General features: G+C 41.6%; 1 protein-coding gene across 1 annotated transcript in view; it reads left to right on the forward strand.

Moving 5' to 3' along the window:
* Positions 1–16459, forward strand: part of LOC105552637 (chromosome unknown open reading frame, human C10orf126) — a 35403-nt gene extending 18944 nt beyond the window's left edge. The window contains 2 exon segments of the mRNA XM_011998341.1: positions 7813–7848; positions 14690–16459. Of these exon segments, the coding sequence (XP_011853731.1) occupies positions 7813–7848; positions 14690–14998 (345 nt within the window). The 3' untranslated portion in view covers positions 14999–16459.
* The last annotated feature ends 235 nt before the right edge of the window (positions 16460–16694 follow it).

Genomic DNA, 16694 nt, shown 5'->3' on the forward strand with positions numbered 1-16694 from the left:
ACTCTTACCCCAAGTCCTCAGCAGGGCCAGCATCAGACTCTAGCAGAGCAAGCCCGATGGCCACACAAAAGGCAGACACCCCTATCAGAGGACAGGGGCATTGTGTTGTCATATGACACTTTCCTATTTTCCAGAGTGTGGCATGTCGATTTTTAAAACAGAAATCAGGGAATGGAGAAATTGTATAGCTGTGCGTATGTGACTGTACCTTACCTGGACATCAGTTTGCCCTTTGCTTGTGGTAAAATGATATAGACGATATTGTCTTGAGGGATCACTGAGATTTTCATACTCTTTGAGCAGACCTTTGAGAAATTCCTTGGTGAAATCATTTCTTAGTGGATTAGTATCCCTATAAATTATGAAAACATGGCATCTAACGATGAACGATGACCTCAACACAAATAAAATGATGAGAGCCAAGCTGCTGTGGACCTCAGAGGTTCTAGGGAGGTCTGTTCTCATGACCGCATGCATTTGAGCTGGCCTAAAGATAACAAAAAGGGACTTCGAAATATTAGGCTGCGGTTGCTTCACTGATCAAAAGGAGGAGGGAGTTGTTTTGAAGGTTTCATCTGGTTTCTACCACGGTGGCGTTGCAGGTCCACTCAGACCGGTTGTTTTGTATCCTCAGTCAACGTATCCAGAAACTGAAAGGATCTGATGCCCTCCAAGCCCTCCAAGCTGGAGTAAATCTGACAACAAAACAGATTGCAGCAATAATAAGAAAAAAATTCATTAAGCCAGACATGTTTGAAACATAGGGACTCCCTGTGGAACCACAATGAAGACAGATCAGACACAAAAGCGTTCAGTGTCTCCATTGTAAAATCAAAGCTCCAGTTAATGGGGCGACTTTGAACATAGTTGAAGTAATAGGTTCATTATTCTGCCTAATCCCCACTTTTCACTGTGAAACAATGTTAAATGTTAGGATTCTTTGGAGGTATGAATTAACAAATACTGAGTTTCCCTGACATTTTTAGGGACATGTTTTTTTTCCCCATTAAAAAATTCAGCTATTTCTTTAATGTGGTTAATCTCCAATGTGTTCCCGAAAAAGCAACTAATGATTAGACAGCAAAGTCAAACAGTTAATTTTAAGAATATGTGTTATGACCCAGAATTGGTGCGTAACGTTAGCTACAGATCTAGAATCCGAAAATGGGAACTGCCATGGAATCTGGCAGGAAGAAGGTAGCACTTGGGTTAAAGGGGGTCAAAAATGAGTGTCATTGAAGTTTTCACTACATCTTAAAATAATGTGATTTTGAAAGATTATTTAAAAATTTAATGAAAACCTTAGTTTACACAAAAATTTGACAAGTAAGTAATATTTGTAACGGTTTGATGGGAGTAGGGCAGGAAAAAACTTTGTCAAATTGGACTTTCCTTTAAGAGAATCTTTAGAATTAAAATGTTACCACTGATGATGACGTAATATGTTGGCAGAAGGAAGACATGTTGGAATGATGTTAAAACGAGCAAGTTCAAGTTATTTCTTGGCGGTCTTACGATCACGGACATGGGTTTATTAAAAAATCGTTCTTGTAATGATTATGGGGAAAATTATAACCTCGAACATGAGACAGTCTGAATTTAAACATTCCTTTTTATAGGTTTCTGTGATAAATTGTTAATATGGTGCTCCTTAAATAATTGGTTATTAAATATGGCCCTGGGTTGTACAATAAGAATAAATGTAGTGTCACTTTAACTAATCTTTGAAGGACTATTATTCCAGATATTTAGTTTTACCAACACAGGACCCTGTAAAGACTTGCAGGGCAGACATATTTCCTTTTTGCAGATTTAAGAAATGTAAGCTTTAGGCTTGCCTAAAGCTGAGAACCGCTGGAGTGAGTAGCCAGCTCTTCCTTTCTCTGGATCAGTGCCCACTGTGTTTTGGTGATCGAAGAAGACGCTTTTGCTTCTGGGTTGCTCTTGAATGAGACCTGAAGCTTTAAAAATATTCTTGGCCTGGCTCACGCCTGTAATCCCAACACTTTGGGAGGTCGAGGCCGGTGGATCACGAGGTCAGGAGATCGAGACCATCCTGGCTAACACAGTGAAACCCCGTCTCTACTAAAAATACAAAAATTAGTCAAGCGTGGTGGTGGGCACCTGTAGTCCCAGCCACTCGGGAGGCTGAGGCAGGAGAATGGCGTGAACCTGGGAGGCAGAGGTTGCAGTGAGCCAAGATCACGCCACTGTGCTCCAGCCTGGACAACAGAGTGAGACTCCATCTCAGAAAAAAAAAAAAAAAAAGTATATATTCTTGGCCTAGTTTTAGGCTAAAAAAATGCATTATCACTCCTTGCCATTCTGTAGTGAATGAATGCACTATAAATCTTCATTTAACTTTATTATTATTTTTAATTTCAAGTTTTTTTAGAGACAGACAGGGTCTTGCTCTGTTGCCCAGGCTGGATTGCAGTGGTGCAATCATAGCTCACTGCAACCTCCATCTCCTGGGCTTAAGTGATCCTTGACCTTGACCTCCCGAGTAGCTGGGACTATTGGCGTGCACCACCATGCCTGGCTAATTTTTGTATTTTTTTGTAGATTCAGGACCTTGCTATGTTGCCCAGGCTGGTCTTGAGTGTTTGATCTCAAGCAATCCTCCTGCCATGGCCTCCCAAAGCTCTGAGATTACAGGAGTGAGCCACCATGCCTGGCCCTAATTCTGCATTTTAATATATAAAATCTAGGTGCCCTTTTGTGTCCTATCTGTGGAATTGCCTGGTTCTTTTCATCTGCATTATATTTCCATCTAAAGGGACTCCTAAGTTGCTACTATAATCAATGAATAATTTATCACTCACCATCATTTATTGAGCATATGCTGAAAACAAGTTGGCAAAGAACTGAGAATGAACTACAGATATTTAAAGAACTTTTAGAATAATGGAAATTATTGTAAAAGGGCTTTTGGGGAACTGTCTTTCATTTAAAGAGGTTTTGTCTAATAGGCAAAGTGTGGAGTTTGGGAGAAAGGTAAGGTGAGGATATTACTTTGGGAGTCCCCAGCATTGAATCAGTCATCTAGGGTGTGAAAATGGGTGGAAAAGAAAAACTGAGGTCTGAGAACTATAGTCTAGTGATGCCAGAGTATAGAGTAGGGCTCCCTTTCTGGCTGCACAGAAGTTTAAAATCATATGGCCTTGGAAGCCAAACTTAGGAAGTGTTGAGGAAAAGGAGATTGTTCAATAGTGCCAAGCACAGTGGATGCAACAAATAAGACAACATTGGCCATTCATTTTGTCAGTGGGGAGGTCGTTTTCATCTTGACATGGGCAGTTTCTGTGGATTAGTGAAGACGAAAGTCTAAATGGAGTATATATTTTTTAATTTTTATTTTTTGAGACAGGGTCTCACTCTGTCACCCAGACTGTAGTGCAGTGGCACAAACGCAACCCACCGTAGCCTCCACCTCCTGGGCTCAAGTGATCCTCTCTCCTGGGCCTACCAAAGTGCTGGGATTATAGGCGTGAGCACCACCGCGCCCTGCCTAAATGGAGTATTTTCATGAGAGGATAAGAAAGGAGAAAAGAAAGATGGTCAACATAGATAATTCTTTAGAGAAGTTTTATTATAAAAGGAAACAGAATATGGGAGGTGCCTTGAGGGACTTGGAGTTAAGGGATTTTTTCTTTTTTAAGATGGTAAAAAGTTGCAGCCTGTTTTTCTGGTTTGGTTTTGTTTTGTTTTTTAGAGACAGGGTCTCGCTTTGTCACCCAGGCTAGAGTGCAGTGGTGGGACCGTAGCTCACTGCAGCCTTGAATGCCTTGGCTTTACCAATCCTCCCTCCTTAGCTCCCTGAATAGTTGGGACTACAGGTGCACACCACCATGCCCAGTTAGTCTTGTCTTTTCTTTTCGAGACAGGATCTCACTACATTGCCCAGGCTGAGCTTGAACTCCTGGGCTCAAGCGATCCATCTGTCATGACTCTCAAAGTGCTGGAGTTACAGGCGTGAGCTACTGCGTGGCCAAGGTTTTTGATACTATTGTGGCTAATGTCATCAACTCCCCAATATTCACTCCACTACAATGGATTAGCCTAAGCCAATCATGATGACTGTGCAACTCATGCCAAGGATGGGTTTCGGAATACACGAGGGACCTCACTTTAGTTGATGGGTATGAAAGGAATTCTAATGCAAAGGTGGAGAGCTGGCTTGAGGGAGACTTCAGGGAAAAGTTCTAAATTCTTTTACAACCCATTGAAGAAGAGATGATTCCTCCTCTTCTTTCTCTAGATGCTTTTAATTTTGAGGCCTGGTGCTGCTTCAGCCATCTTATCTCCAGTCTGTGATTGAGGCTAATACACATGGAGATCCAAGTGGAAACACATGCAAGAAGTGGACCTGGAGCCTGACATATCACGCCTAAGGCAAACCTTCTCTTTAGGCTTTTTTTGATGTGAGCTAACATATTTCCTTACTTTAAAGCCACTTTTAGTTGTGATTTCCTGTTACTCGCACCTGAAAACATCCTACTGATACTGATAAGTCCCGAAACATTGCTCTTCAGAAAGCTGTGTACATGCACTCCTTGAAAATATGCCACAATATGTTGAAATACATCCTTAAAATAAATAATAAATACCTTAAAATAGGTTTCAATAAATCTAAGCGCCATTGGGTATGAGTGTGTTTGTCAGTAAGATTTTTTGTCAAAATTAGTCTGATCAACTTTTGAGGTGTTGCGTCTAGCAGGGGCACAGTTAAGTATTTGCTGGCTACATGTGACTGATGCAGTGTGGAGGCTCCCAGGGGGAGGTTTGCTCTGTGGCCTCAGGCCTCAGGGTGGAGGCAGGTTGTGTGAAGGCAGTGTCACTCTTGATGGATCCCATATTGAAACTAGTTTTTGAATATCTCTTGAATATTTTCTCTCCATTCTCAGAGAGTCTGCCTTTGTTTATCCCCTTATAATATCTTCACTGGATTCTTGCCAAGACATTGTAGCTGTGCTATCATGAGACTTCTCACTCCTCTGCTACAAGACAGTCTTATTCCTCCGCACTCTCTCCTTGTGGGTTAAGTCCCTTCCAAGATGCTTCCAAGTTCCTTCCTTACAAACATAAGGAATATGGTGCTCTCATTCTTCTGGTTCCCTGGATATTCCTGATATCTCTGCATCTTTGGGTTGCACACCCTTTGACCTTTGAGCTGGATACAGAAGACATTCAATACAGTTTGAAGGAGGAATGAATAGGGCAACCTAGCAGTATGTGCATTGTTGTCTGAAAAAAAGAAATCGGTATGAACTGCTTCAGGAGAGAAATGGAAAGCTGGAGGCTTGGGAAGTGAATTATGCCTGCAGGCAAGTTTTCTAAAAAATGTTTTTTTGTTTTTTGTTTTTTTCACTTTTTCCCAGGCTGGAGTGCAGTCGTGCAGTCTCAGTTCACTGCAACCTCCACCTCCTGGGGTCAAGTGATTCTCCTGTCTCAGCCTCCTGAGTAGCTGGGATTACAGGCGCCTGCCACCACGCCCGGCTGATTTTTGTATTTTTAGTAGAGATGAGGCTTCACCATGTTGGCCAGGCTGGTCTCGAACTCCTAACCTCAAGTGATCCGCCTGCATTGGACTCCCAGAGTGTTAGGATTATAGGCATGAGCCACTGCTTCCGGCCTAAAAAATGTTTTGACCAGGTTGCTGGCATTAAGAAATTGGGAGATTTTATATTAAATCATCTGGATTTCTGGCTTATTTTGACATCAATGGCTCATTCCCAAAGAGCAGTAGCCAGCTGGGGCCCACTAGCGTCCCTCCTTCTGGGGGTTCTCAGTTTGACTCATTCCTCAGCCGGCCTTTCTGTTACCTGCATGCTGCACTCAGCCTCAGCTTTGGGATTGTTCCAGAACTTCCAGTGCTCTGCTCTTATGTGTCATGGTCCAGGCCTCTGTGGACTGTGTCAGAGGCTGTCACTGCCCTAGTTTAGGGATCAAAAGCTCCATTATGTATTTGTCCTTTGGTGCCCAAATGCCTCCTTGTTTCCTGCAACAAGCCAAAATTTGGAAACCTGGTTTCTGATTAGAGCTCAGCTTTCTTTTGAAGTCTCTCACTTTTCTGGATTCTTCTCACTTTTCAGAGTGTCAGCGTCCTTATTTGTAAAATACATTATCTGGACAGATGAGCTGTGAGGTTGTGGACTGTCTGTGGTTATTGTGAATTTATCCTGAAACGTATCTGCGTGTTATGCGACCCTGAGTTGAAGGGTACAGGGCCGGTGGGGAGGGTACTCTATCTAACAGGAGCCTTGCCTGACATGGGGGATAATGGCCCATTTCCCTCCTGTCAAACCTGAAGCCTCAGGAATTTCCGAAATACTGAAACCCACTCCTTTGGCTTATGGTTCCATATAAGCTGTAAAACACACACTCAACACTTGATACTTTTCATTACGATGAAAGGACCCTCAAGTGCAAGTGACAGAGTATGTTGATCTATGGTTAGGGGCATAACATTGTGCTTTACTGTCTTCAGAAGAGTTTTGCCCAACTGTGGCTTTAACTTGACATCCAGACAACAAAGCTCCCTGATCACATTTAATAAGAAAATTTAATAACCCCCTTATTGAGTATTTCTGCTGCCCCCATAGATTAACCTTTAACAAATGAAGCTTTCGTTGCCACACAGCCTCAAGAATGTCCTCTCTGTGATGAATGTGTCTAAATTTGTGTGGACGTGAGGTCTCTGGAGGCTGGGAGAATCCTGTTGTGTGTGGAACAGTTCCCAGGGAGCCAGCTCTAGTGGAATCCATGTCGCCAAGACACTAGGAATGACTTCCAGGGCCCACAGCCTCCTAATCACACTCATCCACACTAAATTACAACATATAGAAGAAATCCATTTCTCCAGGTTTTTAAATACTAGACACACACAAACAGCCAAATAATTTCGCCAAGATTTTTAAATCAATGGTCATCTATTTGAAAATGGAATGATGGACCGGCTGTGCTGGTTCACACCTGTAATCTCAGCAGGTGGCTGAGGCAGAAGGATTGCTTAAGCCTAGGAGTTCGAGACCAATCTGCGTAACATAGCAAGACCCCATCTCTACTACAGATTAAAAAAAAATTAGCTAGGCATGGTGGTGTGTGCCTGTAGTCCCCGCTACATGGGAGGCTGTGGTGGGAGGATAGCCTGAGCCCAGGAGTTTGAGGCTGCAGTGAGCTATGATTGTGCCACTGCACTCTAGCCTGAGTGATAGAGTGAGCCCCTGTCTCGAAAAATAAAATAAAATAAAAATGAACAGTGGGTTACTGTGGGTCACAGCAGCATAGCGGTTGTTGGGAGGTGTTCGTGATAATGTGATGGGACAGTTGGTGTTGTCATGGAGACTAATCCACATTATGTGGACAAAAAAAAAGAGTCAAAAAATGTGTGTATTTTATTTTGTGAATACCTTATAAACATTATGAAACAATGCTTATTTACCATTTAGCAGAAGATACTCTAGATGTACGAGCTTGAAGAGAATTTGAAAGAAAGAACTGATAACACTGCAGGATCTTTCCCAAGAGCTGTTGCATCACTGTTTCCTGGGGTTTAACTGGATGATATCACAACAAATCCTTCTACATGATTTTGTCATACTGCTCCTTGTAGATCAGAGAAATTTTGATTTACAATAAGTTTTATTTATGATTATGAATGATGGCTTCAAAGATATTTTAAGGCAATGAATGTGTCATGGAAATTTCTATTACTTTCAGGTTATGCTGGATAAGTTCACAGCTTGAATTATGTTTGGTCTCTAATATTTAAGGTTTAATTATTGTTGTGATTTTTTTTTTCATTTTCAGGTAAGCCTAGAATTGTATGATTGGAACTCAATGACGGTAAATACTTATTATACGCCACAGTTTATTTGCATGATATATATTTTTACTAAGTGAAAAAGTTTTCTAGTACATATATATATACACACACACATACACACATATACGTACTTAATACTTATTCTAACGAAACTTTACGTTCCTTATTATATACTATACCTTATGTGCTCAAAGTGCCTTTTTGCACCCTTGGATCTGTTTGAAATCAAGATTTCTGGCTTGTAGATGTATTTTTAATTGGGAACAGATGAGCCCCTGGCCACCTGGGTGAATTATTTGGGACTGCGGTGTGTTCCCCTCTAGCACTCTGCACCCTATGTGTTTCTTCTGCTTCCCTAGGGAGGTGATTGGTGAGTCTTAGGGAGGGGCCAGGACAAAGGTCCTATGGCCTGGGGAGGACAGGTTATAGTTTAAGCTAACACCTTGTACGTGCTAGGAAGTCACCAAGGAAGGAGGTGGCCTTGTCCCCCGGGGGAGTTTGCACTTGTGTACCTGTGGCTTGTTACGTAACCAAGGTGACTGGAGAGACTGGCTAGGTCCTGGAGAGTCTCACATTTTAAATTTTAAGTTAATTATTACTATTTGAAAGGAAGTTTGCCTGTGTTGTGCAGGCTGGCATCGACCTCCTGGGCTCAAATGATCCCCTCGTCTCAAGTGATCCTCAGGCTGAGATGACAGTAGCTGGGACGACAGGCATGGGCCACTGTATTACTCAATTTTCATACTGCTATGAAGAAATACCTGAGACTGGGCAATTTACCAAAAAAAAAAAAAAAAAAAAAAAACCTTTAATGGACTAACAGCTTCACATGGCTGGGGAGGCCTCACAATCATGCAGGAAGGTGAAAGAGAAGCAAAGTCATGTCTTGCATGGCAGCAGGCAGGACAGGGGTGCAGGGGAACTGCGCTTTATAAAACCATCGGATGTCATGAGACTTGTTCATTACCACAAGAACAGTATGAGAAAAACCCATCCCCATTATTCAATTACCTCCCACCAGGTCCCTCCCATGATATGTGGGGATTATGGGAACTATAATTTAAGATGAGATTTAGGTAGGGACACAGCCAAACCATATCAGCCACTGTGCCCGGCCAAGCCTACAGCACCTAGTATTCCCAGGTGGTCTCCCATCCAAATACTAACCAGGCCCAAACCTGCTTAGCTTCTGAGTTCAGATGAGATCAGGTGCATTATCTTCAAGATGTAGTATTTGCACCATCGATTCTAGCTTCTACACAATGTGCAGGGACATTGAATAGATCTTGTCCAAATCCCAATTTTTCTCTGTCAAGCATTGCCTCATCCCATAGTAGGAATGAGATAGAGAACACGGTAATGCCGCAGTTCAACCGCCCTAGAGTGACAGAAAAATGAGATGGGTAGAGATAAATACTACTACAAAAGCTCTCATTTCCTAAGTTCTCTGCATTCTATAGCAGATGGAAATAAAATGGACATCTATTCTGGACTCCAATGTTACCTTGCCCAGGACTTTGTGACTGTCATCGAGGCATGACTACATACCTGTGTCCAGTTAACCACCACCAAAATAAGAGCAATGGCTCCTTCCGATCTCCCCTTCCCCTACTTGGAGGATGTGTGTGTGTGGGAAAGATTGCCTGCTGAAACTTCACACACCTTTGGACCCCAGCATGTCCGCCAACTTTGCGCTTGCTGTTTCAGGTCACTTAAGCTGATATTAATGTTCCTTCTCATCTATTCCCCTCCCTTTTTGATGTAAACAAGAAAAAACAAAACAAACGAACGAAAAACCAACTTTCATTCCCTTGTTTAAGGTCAGATGCCATGAGTGAAGAGGGCTGGTTAACAGTGAATATGTGGCTGGGCACAGTGGCTTACGCCTGTAATCCCAGCACTTTGGGAGGCTGAGGCAGGAGGATCACCTGAGGTCAGGGGTTCGAGACCAGCCTGGGCAACATGGCGAAACCCTGTCGCTACTAAAAATACAAAAATTAGCGAGGCGTGGTGGCAGGCGCCTGTAGTCCCAGCTACTGGGGAGGCTGAGGCAGGAGAATCACTTGAACCTGGGAGGTGGAGAGTGCAGTGAGCCGAGATTGTACCATTGTACTCCAACCTGAGTGACAGAGTGAGACTTTGTCAAAACAAAACAAAACAAAACAAATGCATGAGGGAGAAGCTTTACAATCTTGTGAATAAAAGGAAATGTGTTCTGAAGGCATCAGGTGGCTTATCTTTGAATCTCTGGGTCATTGTCACAGGACTGTGGGGCGTTTAAGCCCAGACAGAATTGTCTAAGATTATTAAATGAAGGAGTCCCGCATTCATGGTGACTCAAGCTGTTAGTACTTCCTTTCTTCTGGGATCCAGCCTGTTGTGGCCTCTTTAGGATCAGCAGTGGCTGCGCAGAACATTGCCAAGCCCTTAGCAACCTATTCAGGAGCTCTGTGGGGATGGCTGGGGAGTCCCAGGTTTGCAAATGCAACTGTGAGTCAGCCTGGAAAGTCGGCACCACGGTGCCCTCTCCCTGCCCGGCTCCTGCCAAGAAATTCCCAGCTACCCTGCTGTTTATTAAACAGCTCAGTAAAGAAAGCACAGGGGGCAAAACAGTCATCTATATGAGCAGAAGGCATTCACAAGTTGCCAGAGTGATTTTGTCTGAGTGTTCGGCCTGGAGGTGGCTGAAAGAGGAATAATGAAACTGAACGGGCAGTCCAAGCGGACATGAAACAACGATTACACAGTGGGTATTTCTTTGTAGTTAGGCACTCTCTTTGCCAGCGTGAAACTCAACTTGAACTTACTCAACAGTTTAAAGTCAGGGATTCCAGAGACTTAGCTTTGGAGAACACGTGAAGAAATACCCACCGTTCAGGGGCAATGCTGACATTTACAAGGCTGATGCGAAAGATCGCATGTGTGAATGGAAATACTTTATCATTACGGATTTATCCTCTAATGATGTATGTTTGTAAAGCACCTAAAACTAAAATACATAAAAAAGTTCTCAATAATTTTATACACACACACATCCAAAAGCAGCTGCATTTTTACAGATTAGCTATTTAACTGGTCAAGGGCAGTTAGGCTTAATTAATGTGAACTTAGCCACTAAAGTTAATAAATTCTCCCATGGGAGCTATGAATTGAGAATGTGAAAGGAAGTTCTCTATTTAATAGCTAATTAAACGACTAGTGTTTTCCTACAAAATCATTTTCTGGGTTTTGCAAGCTAACAAGGAAGCGTCACTTTGATTTTTTTTTTTTTTTTAAATCAAGAAGATTTAAGACAATTTTTGCTCTGTAAAGCAACAAAAAAATAATTCATATAGACTTCATGGAAGATTTGTTTGTTTGTTTTTAGAAAAACCTTAACTATTATAAATATTTCCCTAGTTGCTTGTAATCTAAAAAGTCAAGACATTTGCTATTGGATTAACAATGCTTTGACTGACTCACATACTGATTTTGAGTTATTATTTCAGCTAAGATGAAAGAAAGTTTCATAAAGAAGGCAGTGAAAACCCAGGATCCCTGGTCCCCAGGGTGGTTTTGTGGTAATAAGAGGTTAGGGAGTTTTAATCAGTGACTTTGGCATCTTTACTCAATATCTGAAAGAATTACGAAGGTTCCTTAGGTACCGAACTTCCTCCCAAGGAGGGAGCTTATAACTCAAAAACTTAAAGATTTAAGTGCATTGACTAAAATTCAGTTGTGAGAGAAGGGAGAATTCTTGTTTGAGAATTCCCTGCATAGTCATTTGACAATCACCATAAGACTTTCTTATAACACTTTACTGAGGTAAATTTAAATATAGTAAAGTGAAAAAAATCTAAGGCAAAAAATGTGATGACTTTTATACATATGCTTACAGCCACGGGACTACCACACAGTTCCGTGTTCCTCAGCTGAGTGCAATTCTAATCTTTAAGAGGAGGTTTTTGCTATGCTTGTTTTTTTTGTTTTTTTTTTTTTTCCACAGCCTGGCACTTCAAGTGAGCCAAATATTTCTCCAGGTACACTCAGCTGTAGAACTAGTGATCCTGTCCAATGCTGTAAGAAAAATAGGCTGTGATTAAATTTTTTAAGTAATAATTGTTTATTGGGGCCGGGTACAGTAGCTCATGCCTGTAATCCCAGCACTTTGGGAGGCCGAGGCAGGTAGATCACCTGAGGTCAGGAGTTTGAGACCAGCCTGGCCAACATGGTGAAACCCTATCTCTACTAAAAATGCCAAATTAGCCGGGCGTGGTGGCGCATGCCTGTAATCCCAGCTACTCGGGAGGCTGAGGTAGGAGAATTGCTGGAGCCCGGGAGGTGAAGGGTGCAGTGAGCCAAGATCACACCATTGCATGCCAGCCTAGGCAACAAGAGCAAAACTCCATCTCAAAAACAAAAAAAAAAAGTAATAATGGTTTATTGGACTTGATTTTGGTGCCTCCTTGAAGGATTTTGAAGAGTAAGTGTGAGCATGTGAAGTTTTGCAATGAGAGATTATTTTACTCTTTCCTAAGATAGGATTCCCCTATAGTCTCAGAACAAAGGATAGTTCTTTGAATAGTATATTTCAGCCTTAGGGAATCACATTTTAGTACTTCATTTTATAGTGGGTGGGTGAAAATTTCATTATGGGTGTTCATCAATTCTCATAATTTAAAGTCATAAATTAAAAATCACTAATTTAAAAGAGTTTAATGTCTCCATTGTGGAAGGCATTTGGGATCTTGGTGTCTAAGTTACTTTCCTGACCCAAAGGCTCAGACGGTGGAAGTATCATCTCCCTAGTCTCCAGCATTCTTTAAAAACACAATTACAAGAGATAATATATGCAGTGCCTGGCACACAGCAGGGTGAAAAGCAAATGTAAACTCTTTCCTTTTCCCTCACCATCCTTCTCCTCCTTGATCCCACTTCTAAATGTCATAGCTGAGTATGGGTACCTGTGAATAGATCAAGAGATGTCAGACAGTGGAGACAGGTGAATCTTGAGTTAAGGGGGAGATGAGGGTGAGGTAGTGGTGGAGAACATAGGTAGGTTCAGGGTCTAGAAGCTGAGTTGGGCTGGTGTCCTGAAATATAAGCCTTGTTGGCAAACACAGGCAAGAGAAGGTCCAAGTGATGACAGTTGATATTAAGGACCAATGGATATTGGGAAACAGTTGAGCAAAGGCAATTAATTGAGCACAATCATTCCATTCAATTCCACAAACATTTATGGAGTCCTTTCTATGTGCAACTAAATGCTCTAAGATTTCTGAGTTAGGAACAGCCTAGCATGTGGCAAGTATAATTGATGGCTGATTGCCAACCTTGGGCAAGGACAGTCAATTTCTGCTCTGGCTTGAGTAATCTGGTTTGGGTAGATTAGGATCACAGTAAACACTGTGTTGGGGGAGGGTGTAGAATGGGGGAATGACACATTTCTGCATGGTTGCAACCAAAGACAGGGCTTCTGGGAGACCTGCGTTGTAAATGTTCCATCTCATTGGGCTGTGTCCGTTTATAGTCTCCCTCTGGCGCCAGATTTTTTTGGTTTTATGTATTTCTAAAACAGAATCCTGTCAATTCCTTCTGAGGTCTTCAACTGGAGTTTGGGTTGGGAGGGCCATGCTGTGTAGAGTTTGGAGCCACGTGGGGCCTACCAGCATTATTAAGTTGCATTTTTTTGACTTGTGTGTCTCCCTTTGCCCCAGCCCTGTTCCCCACCTGTGAAGCAGGCTTTGACTTCCATACATTATGGAATACTATGCACATAAGAGAAAAGAGCTTCATTTTCTTTTCAGTTTTTTTCCATACTTCGTCAACAATTAACCATGTTAGAAAAAGTAGAGCTGAAATAATCCCATCAGGAATTGGCACTGGATTTCTGGAAAACTTAGCCCTAACCACCTCTTTTATTTAGTGTATTTGTCTAGGAATTGAGAAGAGCTTGAGTGTTGGTTTATCGTATGTTTCCAACTAAGAGCAATTTCATAAATACTAGAAACCTTGCAGGGAAAAAACCTATTTTCATTGAATGATTAATGCACTAGGCAAGAGAAATTTGAATGAGGCACTAGGCAAGAGAAATTTGAATGAGTGGAGACTAGAAGTGGGTTTCTTGATCTTCTTCTGCATGCAGCATTTTTTTTTTTTTTTTTTAAATTTGGAATCTATCCTCAAAGTTTGGAAATTTGTTTAGGTTATGAAACCCAGTAGTCAGATGAGTGTCACATCTTCATTAAACAAAACAAAACACAATTTTCTGCCTTCTGAACTGAAGAGTGGTGTTACCTATCTCTGTGGAGTAGGGGATGTGGGGGGCTCTCCAGCCTGTGCATATAGGATCTAACACCACACACCCCTTTATGTTGAGGGGCCTCCCAGTTATAAGGCTGATATTGTTTTTTATGACAAGAAACTATTTGCAAAATTTGATTTAGGATCCAATTAGCTAAATTTAAGATTATGAAAATGAACCAGAAAGAGAAGACTCTGATAAACAACTTTGGCTCTTGGGAGGGGGACCCCTCACATCCCATGGGGCCTCCAATCAGAGGCCTCGAGAGAATCTCTAGAAAGCCTGAGAGTGGGTGAGGCCTGGGCCCCTGGAGACTGCTTCTGGCCCCTGGCCTTCCTCCACTTTGGGAGAGACCATCCTGTCCTGGAAACACGCTCCGTGGTGACGCCATGGCAGGGTTGGCCTTCTGGAGTCCGTGTCTCTGGAAGCCGCATCCACGTCCCGCTTCCTGGTCCGCACTGAGTGAGGCTGGGAGAGGGTTTCCAGGGGCACTTCCGTTTCAGCTTGTTTCTATTTTAATGCCTGGAGACAATTAAGACCAATGTCTGCTGCCAGTATTTTTTTTTTTTTTTCCACAGTTCACGCTATTCTTAGAAACAGTTGAGCCAGTGGCGGTGGAGTCTGAAGGGTCTGGAATCTTTTCCTTCGTGTGGCAGCAACTTATTTTTCCTGCGGAGGCTCGGTGGTGCTTTTCTTGGGCTCAGGATTGCGGCTTGGATGGCTCATTCCCTGGGAGTGCACACACTGAGCCCTTTGGAAAGGCAGCAGCAGGGCAAGGATCAGTGGCTTGCAAAGAGGCAAAAAAAGCAGGGCCCGGATTCCATAGGCAACTGCTTTGTTTACAGTTCCAGAAACGGTGCTTGTTCAACTATCCTGAACTTTTGTAGGAGTTCAAACTTGGAAACTGTAGTGATGAAAATGAGAACTGTGTTTTAAAAATCACTTTTAACTGTCTGTGAAGCAAGTCTACATTTTGGCAAAATGGGCTGCTTTTAATCTGGTCATGTGGGATTTAAAAAAAATTTAATTCAGCTGGATTTTGCAAAGCCCTTGCATTGTATGACATGAGGTTATTTAAGGTATAGTTTTATCTTCAAAGAGAAGAAATAAGACACACGCATGGATTTCCAGAGTAAAAATAACGAGGGAATGTTATTACCCAAAAGCATGTATTAGAAAGCTCACTTGCAGTGATGTTGAACTGGGAACATTCCAGAAGGATTCCACGTGAAGCAGTGTTTGCCTTTGTATGTTTGAAATGCTCCATAATAAAAATGAAAAACTGTAAGAGCAAAATAAATAATAATACAGATTATGAAGTAATTAAAATGAAGCAGAGAAAAAGCCTGTAGGATGCAGCCTAAATAAATGATACTTTAAATCAAGCTTATCCAACCCATGTCTTGTAGCCCGCAGTGCGGCCCAGGACATATTTGAATACGGCCCAACACAAATTCGTAAACTTTCTTAAAACATTGTGAGATTTTTTTTTTTTTTTTTTTTTAGCTCATCAGCTATCATTAGTGTTAGTATATTTTACGTGTGGCCCAAGACAATTCTTCTTCTTCTGATGTGGCCCAGGGAAGCCAAAAGACTGGACACTTCTGGTTAAAATAATCATTTACGCCTCAGTCACATATATTAGAAAATGAGAAAGACTGAAAAATTTGCCAGCTACGTGCTTGACATAGTCCAATAGAAAAACAACAGCAAAGCAAGCAGAAAGAAGGCAGAAGAAGGAAGGAAACCATAAAGATAAGGAGAGCAATTAATGAGCTAGAAAACAAAGTAATAATGCAGAAAATCAACCCAACTAAAAGCCGGTTCCTTGAAAAGAGTGATAAAGCCATCTCTGGCAAGCTGACCAAGGACGAGAGAAGAAAAAGCATGAAAAAGAAACAGAGCATAGCTACTCATGGAGATTTTGAAGCCTGTAAGAGAATACTATGGACAAGTTCCTGACAGTACATTTGGAAAGAGAGAAACCAGACAATCTCCTAGAAAAATATTAATTACAAAAACTGATGAAAGAAAAAGCTGGAATATACTTATAATCAACAAAAGAAGTGAATCAAGTTAATAATCTACAGCCTTCCTTCCCCGGATGCCTCCCCCTCCGAAAAACAGGCCAGACACAACCAAGTTTACAAAATCTTCAAAGAACAGGTAAGCACTACTTTGTATAAACTTTTTCAAAGAATAGGAGAAGGACAACTTCCCACATCATTTTGTATGCATAACCTGGATAATAAAACTGAACAAGTAAAGTAGAGTGTAGCAAAATTATAGGTCATTGTTAATTATGAACATGAGTGTAATGATCTTAAATAAAATATTAGTAAACCAAATCTATCAAAATATTTAAATAATACATTTTTGACCAGTTAGTGTTTATCCTAATGTTGCAGGATGGTTTACATTAGGAAATCTTTTTAATGTAATTCACCACATCTGTACATTTAAGATGTTCAAATGTTACTGTATATTGCTTACTGTTTTATGTCTGTAAAATATAAAAATATAGTTAATTACTGTCTATCTCTGGTGATGGAGAGTAAACAATGAAATGGGGATGCTTTAGCT

This window comes from Mandrillus leucophaeus, unplaced genomic scaffold (assembly GCF_000951045.1).
Source record: "Mandrillus leucophaeus isolate KB7577 unplaced genomic scaffold, Mleu.le_1.0 Scaffold569, whole genome shotgun sequence".
Taxonomy (NCBI): Eukaryota; Metazoa; Chordata; class Mammalia; order Primates; family Cercopithecidae; genus Mandrillus; species Mandrillus leucophaeus.